The sequence below is a fragment of the Stenella coeruleoalba genome, assembly GCF_951394435.1.
Source record: "Stenella coeruleoalba genome assembly, chromosome: X".
Classification (NCBI taxonomy): Eukaryota; Metazoa; Chordata; class Mammalia; order Artiodactyla; family Delphinidae; genus Stenella; species Stenella coeruleoalba.
In genome coordinates this window covers 102,819,872-102,830,128 of record NC_137152.1, presented here as the reverse complement: position 1 = coordinate 102,830,128, position 10,257 = coordinate 102,819,872, and the positions used below count along the sequence as shown (strand labels likewise).

At 40.9% G+C, this 10,257-nt stretch overlaps 1 protein-coding gene across 1 annotated transcript; it reads right to left on the bottom strand.

Annotated features, from left to right (window-relative positions):
* Positions 1-4,394: 4,394 nt before the first annotated feature.
* PRR32 (proline rich 32) lies at positions 4,395-6,314 on the bottom strand (the record flags this gene model as incomplete). Its single annotated transcript, XM_079911382.1, has 2 exons — positions 4,395-5,271; positions 6,295-6,314. The coding sequence occupies 2 exons, from the start codon at positions 6,312-6,314 to the stop codon at positions 4,395-4,397; spliced, it is 897 nt and encodes a 298-aa protein (XP_079767508.1).
* Between the last annotated feature and the right edge of the window lie 3,943 nt (positions 6,315-10,257).

Here is a 10,257-nt window from a genome sequence, read left to right as displayed (position 1 = left end):
AGCCCTTTCTTTCATGAAACACTTAATCCCTGTAACTTCCTTCTTTTCAAACTGCCCCTTTCTGTCTTCTCTGGATTATATTCTCCCATATCCAAATGTATTACTTTTCCAACAGTACTTCCACTATGAAGCTGCTTCCTCTTCTACAGCACTTCATCTCATCTCTTCTCAACTGACAGTGGCCCTGCCCCTCTCTATTTTTAATCCTCTGTCTTTCTCCATCTGTTTTTCTCTTTCTCACATGCGCAAGCACCATCCATCAACCTCCATATTCCCTGTGTTGCTTTGCCTCTGAGTCAAAGCTTTTACAATCAGGGTGTTAGATGAAGTCAGTTATAAATGTATATTTCTCAATAAATTATATAATTAAACACTATCAGATAGACAAAGCCCTTTATGATAGGAATGATGGAGTTGTGTGCTTTACAATCTTATTTTACTTAGGGAAAGAGATTTTCAGAGTTGGGAAAAATGTGGTCAGTTTACCTCCATAGAGTATTGCAGGATACTAGTCCATTCTCAAAAAAGCAATGGTAGAGTCACTTCATGAAAACAAGTTCCACAGATAGTTTCTTTGAGAAATTGGGATGCTGAGAAAGATTTTCTGAATGGCAGTAAGTTCCCAATGGTGGGTGAGAAAGCATATATATTTAATTAGTCTTTGGCAAGAGTAGCACCTTCTCAAGCACTTAAGAAAATGACTGCGTGATGAATCACAATTTTTCTGACTTCTCAAATCTAGACTTGATTTGATAAATGCTATACATTTCCATCATTTTAAGAAAAAATGAACATCATCACAGAGAAACAGATGGGTTCTTTCACTTAATTTAGTCTCATCACTTGCTCTTTCTGTGGGAATATCACTCAATCCAGCTCATTATAAAGAAGACATGCAACGTTTTGTGATAGCTATGGAATTAACCTATGACATGACACAGTGTTCTTGATCTGTGTAAAATTTCTTTTATCTCTGGTTTTGGCCCATTGATCTTGAAATAGAGTCATTTCACGTAGTTCTGTATTAGGCCCTTTAAAAATCAACATCTGTCAATAGCACTTGATAATTCAATGCCATTGTTACAGTACAATGTAATAGTTATGGAAGGATATCTTTCTCCATACATATATGTATGTGTGTATATATATTTTTTATTACTTAGTTATTTAGTAACAGCCATGCAATAAACCACTTGTTCCATGGTAGATGAAGATAGCACCATGATCTCAACCTTAAGACTCCAGTGAAAATAAATTTTTGGTCCTATTTTATGTTTGTTATAATAATTCTCAGAAGAATAACGTGTAATTTTGATGTCACTCTGGTTTATGAAAGACTTTAAAAATTTTATAATTCGAACTTTAACATTTTCAGTATTCTACAGTTTGATTGGCTACATGTGTACCTCTTCCAATCAGGCTACAGAAGTTGTAAACGGTGGAAAATAGAAATGGCTAATGAATCATACTTAGGGACATAGAAAAGGTCAAAGTTGTACAGTTTATTATTATCTTCTAGAGAATATATAGGATATTAAAATTCTAATGCTACAGTCTTGTGACAAAGAATATAATGAGAACTATAAATAATAAACAGTACAACATGAATCATCTTGTGACAATGATTATAACTTAGAACAGGAAATACTTAATCCATTCCCATTACTATCAGGAGAAAGGGCTACTTTGTTGATGTTTTTCTTTCCCTCTTGCGGTTAGGAGCTATTTAAGCCACAGAAAAGAACGGGAAAACATATATGTTCAAGAATGTTGAATATATTGAATTATGTGCACTTTCCAAAATGAATAAGATATTTTGGTGTAGGATTAATATTAGCTCATATTGCACCAGAATAATTTAAAATTAGCTATTTTAAGGCAAATCATGTGTTTTTTAAACATTTTTTTCTACTTCTTTACTTCTTTTATTTCTTTATTTATTTTGGCTGTGTTGGGTCTTCGTTGGTACACGTGGGCTTTCTCTAGTTGCGGCGAGCGGGGGCTACTCTTCCTTGTGGTGCATGGGCTTCTCATTGCAGTGGCTTCTCTTGTTGTGGAGCACGGGGTCTAGGCACGTGGGCTTCAGTAGTTGCAGCACACAGGCTCAGTTGTTGTGCTCGTGGGCTCTAAAGCTCAGGCTCAGTAGTTGTGGCACACGGGCTTAGTTGCTCCGTGGCATGTGGTGTCTTCCCAGACCAGGGCACGAACCTGTGTCCCCTGCGTTGGCGAGCGTATTCTTAACCACTGTGCCACCAGGGAAGCCCCAAATCATGTGTTTAAAATGGGTGTTTTGCTGTCATTGAGGATGCTGGCACCTATGATAATAAGGTAATACAGTATTTCTATACGGAAGCTGTGAATAAACAAAAATATTTGCATTTCACTTGCATTTAACAACAGGATCCCAGGCTTATTTGATACTTGTGTTTACTGAAACCTGTTATATAGGCACAGAGCTCTGCATAAACTAAAGAAAATGTATTTATCCTACACCACAGAGGTATAAAGGAAACTTCAATGCCTCAATTTGCTAATAGTTATTTTTTGTTGTGTGCTGTAGGTGCTCAGCGTTTAGAAATGGCATAGAAAATAACATGCAGAGGGTATTAGGAAAGAGAACAGAGGGTTTAAAAAGAGCAGCTCGTGTTGGTGGCACTTTCTTGTTACAGTAAATTTGTCATGGATTTCGCTGTAATTGTGAGTAAAGTCTTTCTGAGTGTTTATCGGAGCTACTTCCTTTGAGAAGGAAAACGTATCCTATTCTGCTGTCACTTACCACACCTTTTGGCAACTCTCCAGAGATGCAGCACTGCCGTTGACACAACAACTTGATTTCTTGTCAAAATATCTTTTAACATCTGGCTCAAAAGATATTTTTGATGACTATAAGCATGCCCAACTCCTCTGTTCATTAAGGCTGAAAATTCAATAAGTGTTTGGTACGCTGGGACTAAGCTACCTCATAGTGAGCAGCTGTCAAATGATTTGCTGCCTGCTTCTGCTCAAGCCACCACGGTGAACTGATGGAATTGCGCCAGCTTCAGGACGGAGTAAGGGGAATCTTAGCAAGCTCTATCCAGATGCTCCTTTTATCCAGTGCTCCTTGCACTACCACCTGTAAATTTAGAAAAATCTATTCTGAATCAAATGGAGAAAAAGAAACTTCATGGATCCATGTGTCTTTTTTTCCCCGAGTAGTGAAGAAGCCACGATTGGTGCTAAAAACACATAAATGGTTTTGCTTATAGGCTAGGTGCCTTTTGGATCTGTAGGTTTTGTCAACCATTAACTGACTGCTTACATCACCTACGTCATCAGCTCTGCGCATGAAAAATGCTCATTGGAAGAATCATCCTCTAAAGATATTTCTAATTTAGTGGTTCTTCATAGACAGTGTCGGTGTGTTTTAGGACCACTGTGTGAATGAAGTTGTATAGTGGTCAGAATGGCCATCCTTCCACCCTGCATGCTGTGCCCATATCTTTGTCACTAGAATTTGAAAAAGCTCCCATCTGGGCTTTTGGTAATCTCTCAGAGCCATCATGATAATGGGGTGCTGTAGCACTTATGAAGGGTACAAACATAGCAGTGTCAGAGAAAATAATTCCACAGGAGTGAAATGTTTTCATTTGCCTTTAAAAGTTCTGAGTATATAGTACCCTTTATTTCGAGAATGGGTGAAGGATTCAGCCCGGTTCCATCTTGTCCCCAGACTTCTATTAAGCCAGCCTTATCTATACCATGTATTTAGCAACAGTGAAATGCTGAGAGACAAACACTAGTTCATGTTTGAAGCAATGGTGTAGAACTCTCCCATCTGCCCTGCTCCTTTTCTTTCCTAACTTTTCAGCCTGGTTCTGCCTCTAACTGGCTGTCAAATGTTGGCTCTGTTACTCTCACCTCAGTCTCATCTGACTACTTTTAGTGTTTGCGCATTTTACTCTATTATCTGGACTTGGATCTACCTCCTGGACCTTATCTTCATTCACCCATCCTGCACTGAGCAACCCCCATAGCCTTAGGTAGGTAGGAATTCCCCACCCCGGACTCGCCAAGTCTAACAAGAACCCAATCCCACCTCCCCACAATCACAGCTGCAAGCCATTGGTAGGGATTCAACTAAGCTACTTACAAAACACTGGCACATTACTGCTTTCATTTTCTTAAAAGCAGAAAACAAAACCCAAGGCTTCAGCTCCAAAAGTGACATTTTAAAAAATAATTCACAATATTTCAAAGTTTAGAGCCTTTATTGAATTTCCAAGTATGTAAGGCACATTAGTGCTAAACAGGCCGCAAGAGGGTAGGGGGTTTCAAATATAAAAACATAAATGAGTAACTTTCACCTCTTTTCCCAACCGTTTTTTTTTCCCCTCCTTCCTTTTTTTTTGCCATCAGTTGTTCTCTCTGTTTGAGGATGCAGGAGCCAGCATTCCCCAGGAAGGGAAATTGGCAAAATAGGAAGGCAGTGGAGGACCAAATATCGGGGGAGGAGCAAAAGCCATAGGCATAGCGAGAAATGGATTGAAACTTGGAGGTCGAGGAGGAATGAAGCAATGAGCAGTAGTGCAAGAAGGTAAACCTGGAGTGCTGGACGACAAGGGCATAGGCCTTGGCCAGTTCTCCACGGGGTGCCGCGGGCCTCCCAGTGGGAAGGAAACATGAGCCAACCTTTCCTTGCAGGTCACTCTCGTATTTCCTGGAGGCACCTCCATCATTATCCCTGATCTAAGCGTGGGGATAGGTGGCGGGCCTCTTACTTGAGAGCCCCTGGATGGAAAGAATCCTTGACCCCTTGGCAAAGCCACATATAACTTTGCATTACTGCCACCTCTCTCAGTGCCCCCATTGCTGACCCTCGTCCCCCCCACCATCAGTGCGGGAGGGCCGCCAGAGAATTCCCGGGACACATTAATAGAATCCTGTCCCCTCTGCCTCCTGCCTGCCAGCCCCTCAGAGCTATTTACTTCTGCTGTTGCTAGGGACTCTTCCGCAACAGCAGGTGGTGGCTCATAGGGGGGGTTGAGAGCTCTCGAATCGTCGACAGGAATGCAGGATCCTGTTCTCTCTGAGGGACGCTCCAGTTGCTCTCTTGCTAGATCGGCCAGTACGTTGAAGGGAGGTCTCAGGGGGACGCGAGGGAGGCCCCAGGATTCCACATCATCCTTCTGCATGGAGCTCGGACACTGGAGGGGCACGCCGGGGCGCAGCTCTGGGGTCCCATGTTCATCGGCAGCTACTGCTGTGGGTGAAGGGGCGTGCCCTCCAAGGCTTGCCAAAACAGAAATGAATAGGTTAATAAAAATGAAAATGCCAGGCTTCCCTGGTGGCGCAGTGGTTGAGAGTCCGCCTGCCGATGCAGGGGACACGGCTTCGTGCCCCGGGATCCCACATGCTGAGGAGCGGCTGGGCCCGTGAGCCGTGGCCGCTGAGCCTGCGCGTCCGGAGCCTGTGCTCCGCAAAGGGAGAGGCCACAAGTGAGAGGCCCGCGTACCGCAAAAAAAAAAAGAAAATGCGGTGACCAGAAAATATCTGAAATATGTGATTGATCGAATTCTCTGGAATACACGGTGGGAAAAGGGAGAGCCCAATCTCCTCCCAGGTGTAGTCAGCAAACACTTCTTCGATTCACTTGCCCTTCACCAGGCAGCCTCTTTAGCATCAGGCTTTGTGGTTTCCCTTTATGGCTGACCTGTGGCTCCACCCCGTTCCCCATATTCCCACCTCCTCAAGGCAACAAGGCAGCCTAGAAGACTCAGATAGCTTCCTTAAAAGCTGCAGTGCGCAGGCATGCTAGATAAACAGAGGAAACACCAGCTCTTTCAGTCCCAGTAGGATATATGATCCACGAAACCCATCATTTAGATTCTGGTAGGAGTGCTCTGGAAAGTCTTATGAGGGAAAGCATTTTTTTTTTCTCCACAGAAGTCGAAGAAAGGTTAGTTATGCTAACAAACACTCCAGTTTGTTTCTCTTTCATGAAGCATCATTCAACATGTACACCAACTTTTGTTAAAATTTTCTTTCATTCAACCCATACCACACCCTAGAGTAAGAATTTCCTCATATTTAAACCCCACAATTTAGACTAAGGATTTGCAACTTCAAAATTACATTTAAAACTCCAGTGTTCTTAGTACCTGAATTTACGTCCTTCACGCTTTTGTCTGTGATCCCCTTCTGCATCCTTCGCAACCCACTCCTCCCCGTTGTCCGTGTCGCACTCACACAGGAAAACAATTCAAATTGTCTTTTGCCTTCAACTTAAACAGTTGTACACAGTTTTGTACTTACACATTTTCAGTACAAGCCATGGAGAAATTTGATCAGCAAAGCCTTCTTGAGGTGATGGAGAAAACCAGCTGAACGCCCACGCCAAGCCAACTCAGTCTGGAGAAATGACTGGTGCTTCTGCTTTAGAGCAGCTTGGCAGGTCGAATGAAGCCAGGGACCAACTGCTTCTTTCTAGATTTGGAGTCCTCTTTATGAGGTTACCAGTTGCTAGGGAAGGGAGGGAGAAAAGGAGCTGGGAGGAGGAGGGGATAAATCTGTGACGCTCCTCTGAAGCTAAATGTATGATTCCTTTCTGCACAGTAGCAGATGAACTTAAAGGCATTCGCTACATTAACCCTGTTGCAGTCCAGTTAGAAAGACAAATCATCGAGACAAATTTAGAAGAATCATGGTGGCATGGTCTTTTGTTAAGAGTTATTTCTGAAGTTTTATTTAGAAAAGGTAGTTATCAAATCTCCTCTTCCAGGGTGGAATTACAAACATTGAGCAGAGTACCATGCCTAATCTTGTAATTTAAACTTCCAGTTTAGGGGGTGCATACTATTAACTTGGTGGAGAACAGAGTTTGGGGGGTTAAATTGCTTTGCAATCTGACTCTCACTTGTGAAGATGAAACAGGAATAGCACTATAAAAAAAATCCCTCTAAGAATCATATTGGCTTTTACTTTTTAGCCCAATTTGCAATTCTTCCCTTCATCCTACCTTCTAGTTTATTGGCTCAGTATGGTGTGTGTGTGTGTGTGTGTGTGTGTGTGTGTGTCTGTATATACACATATTTCCCAGAATAGAGCTCGGGAAACTTCCCTGCAAGTGAGAGGGGAAATAAAAGGCATAGCAGATAACATCAATTTACAAATATTAGCTCAGATTTTGCCTTGTAACTTTTTGCATAAGGCACTTTCTGTTCTTCCAGCTTAAATTTCTTCCCCCTCCCTACCTTAAGCAAGTATACTTCCTCAGCTTTTATTTTCTGCCAACGATCTACAGATTAATGGCTCTGAAATTACGACGGCCATCCCCTGATCTAAGATTACTAATCTTGCTCTAGGATAAAGCCAAAAACTTGGCCCACTTCCTTAAATTCACCTAAGATTTGTGTTGTTCAGACTAGACTTCAAAGACCTTAAAATAACTTTCTTTATTCCCAATATCAGAATATGCTGTTACATTTCAACATTTCAACAGCTATATATATAGCTGTGTGTGTGTGGGCATGCGTGTGTGCAGGGGGTAGGTACAAGATACTAATGCAAAGAAATGGTCACTGCTGTGAAGCAACAGACTCATAATAGAAATGACCTTTTGGGTCTCTAAGTCCACATCTTCCTGCCAGGGTGCCTTGTCCCTGTCTATACGCTGTCGAGTTTTCTTTATCTCATTGAAAGATGAAAGCGGCATGTTTCCAAAACTTCTCCCAGAGGAATCTGTTCCCTTGCCTAGCATGGCTCACTGTTAAGAAATATCTTGATTCTCAAGCTTCAGTTTCCATTTTTCTTTAGTTTATTATTTACTTGTCCTTATGTAAAAGAAAAGTTATTATTAGCAATATAATTGTGGTAGACCCTTAAAGCCCTTTTAACACTTGCCATATCAGAGGGAATAATGAAACTTGGGTTAATACCTGCTAATAGTTGGTAAGTTGTATTTGCATAGTTTATATTTGAGAGCTTGCATTTTTTCTGAATAATGGCAAGGATTCCCCAGGAAATCCTTTTATGACTATCGAACTATTGCAATAATTGGTTGTTTTTAGCTAGAAATGCCTATTTAGTGAAGTATCACCTTAATTGGATTACGTGAGGGTGAAATGTAATATAGACAGCAAATAGCTGGGCATAGTGACAAAGCCAATGGCACCTTAGAATTTTCCAAAACCATAATAGGTATTATAAATTTATGGATTCTAGCTCAGATTTTGCCTTGCAAGTTGTTTGCTTTTGTGCAATGAATGTTTGTTGAATACCTACTGCATGCATTCACTATTTGGTTTAGTGTGGATTATACCACAAAAGTTAAATATGCAACTGGTAGTGACTTCAAGGAATATTCAAACTTTCTGGGGGAGAGAAAAACATCTATAAAAGAAGAATGCAGTAAGAAAGAATAGACACAGACTATTAGCTGTCATTTTCCACAATGGGAATTCAGAAGAAGAAGCTATAATTTTAGGCAAAAGTAGTTGTGAAATATTTCATGTGGAGTTGGGGCTTGAGTTGTGTTTTGAAGGGTGGGTGCAATATTCCATGTCAAGAACAGGTATGGAGGGGACTTCCCTGGTGGTCTAGTGGTTGAGAATCTGCCTTCCAATGCAGGGGATGTGGTTCAATCCCTGGTTGGGGAACTAAGATCCCAGATGTTGTGGGTCAACTAAGCCCACGTGCCGCAACTACAGAGCCCATGCGCTCTGGAGCCCGCGCTCCACAACTAGAGAAGTCCATGTGCCGAAACCAAAGATCCTGCATGCTGCAATTAAGACCCAACGCAGCCAAAAATAAATTTAAAAAAAGAAGAAGAAAAAGAACAGGTATGGAGGTAGGAATGAAGGGGAAAATTTGGAATTTTGTCGTTCAGATTTTTAATCCAAACTGGGCTCATATTTGGCAGAAATAGAATGTTAAAGAGCCAATTGGACCCTCTAGAGACAGTCAGATCAGCCAGGTAACTAGTAAAGTTGTACCCAGCAGGGAATATTTGAGGGCACTCCGATTTTATAGTTAAAGATAAAACTAGAATCATCTCAAAACCTACTTTTTGACACAAAGCTGTTAGCTGCTTCAATTATCCACTGAGCCCTGAAAATGAAGTAATAAAGTGTATAGTTTTTGTTGTTGTTTCTTTGAATAACTGTTTTGGGGAGGAAAAAATGGGTAATGGAAGTTGAGGATTTGCCAAAAAGTAGCTTAGCTGTGAAAGTAGCTAAGCTATAAATGCCTTTCATTACCTATGGCCTCTAATTTCATGACACAGCTCCAGATATCACTCTCATGTCTCTCAAAAGGTTTTGAGGACTTTATTGAAATGCTAAGTGAGAACCATTCAAAGAGATATATTTACATTTGCCCAGCAATTACAAGGTCATTAAAAATGTGGTTGTACTGCCAAAATGATGTTGTTGGTTGTTTTTCAAAGAAACTTTGCAGATGCGTAAGTACAGGCAAAGTATCATTTAAAATAGGTCCTTTCTTTTTTGCTGGAAAAAGAATCCAGGAGATAGAGACATAAGGATGATTTTCTCTCTTTCCATCAGACTAATAAGAAGGTGATGAAGAGATTGTCATGCTGATCTCTGGGGAGACAGTTGTCAAAAGATCTCATCCATTAACTCGCTTTCAAAATGTAATGTAGCTATGCCTGTGGAAAGCTCTCAGTTTAGGATGTCTAAAAGTACCTCTAGAAGATAGACCAGATATTTTTAAGGGTGTGTTGTTATTTAATTCAGTGTATTAAGAAGCATGAGATTAATTAAGGCATGGTACTACCCCAGAATGGGCCAGACAGAAATATTCAGTTGCACAACTATAGGCAGTACTCCTGTCCTCTCTGCCACCAGCTGTCCTGCAAACTATGTGGTAAGTGACAAGGGTGAACAGGTGAGAGTGTGGTTATTTCACTACCCGTACTGGCAAAAGCAACTAACAACACATGCCTCACTGTTGGACCTATGTGTATGAAGGTCAATAGACTATTATTGCTTTTCTCAAGTTCTTTGCTCCAGACTTTAAAAAAATTGTTTTAAACAGGTAATTTATGGCAATGACTCCAAAACAGATTATTTTCTTATAGAAATCAGAAGCTATCAGAAATTCTTTCAACAGATCACTCTAATTTTTCTTGATCTCCTGAGAGTCAGAACTAGAAATTAAGTAACAGCTGGGCAAGCCAGATGAGAAAAATGAAGAAGGAAAAGGAAACTGAGATTTTTTTTTTTTTACTACTTACTCTATGCCAGATATTTAATACAT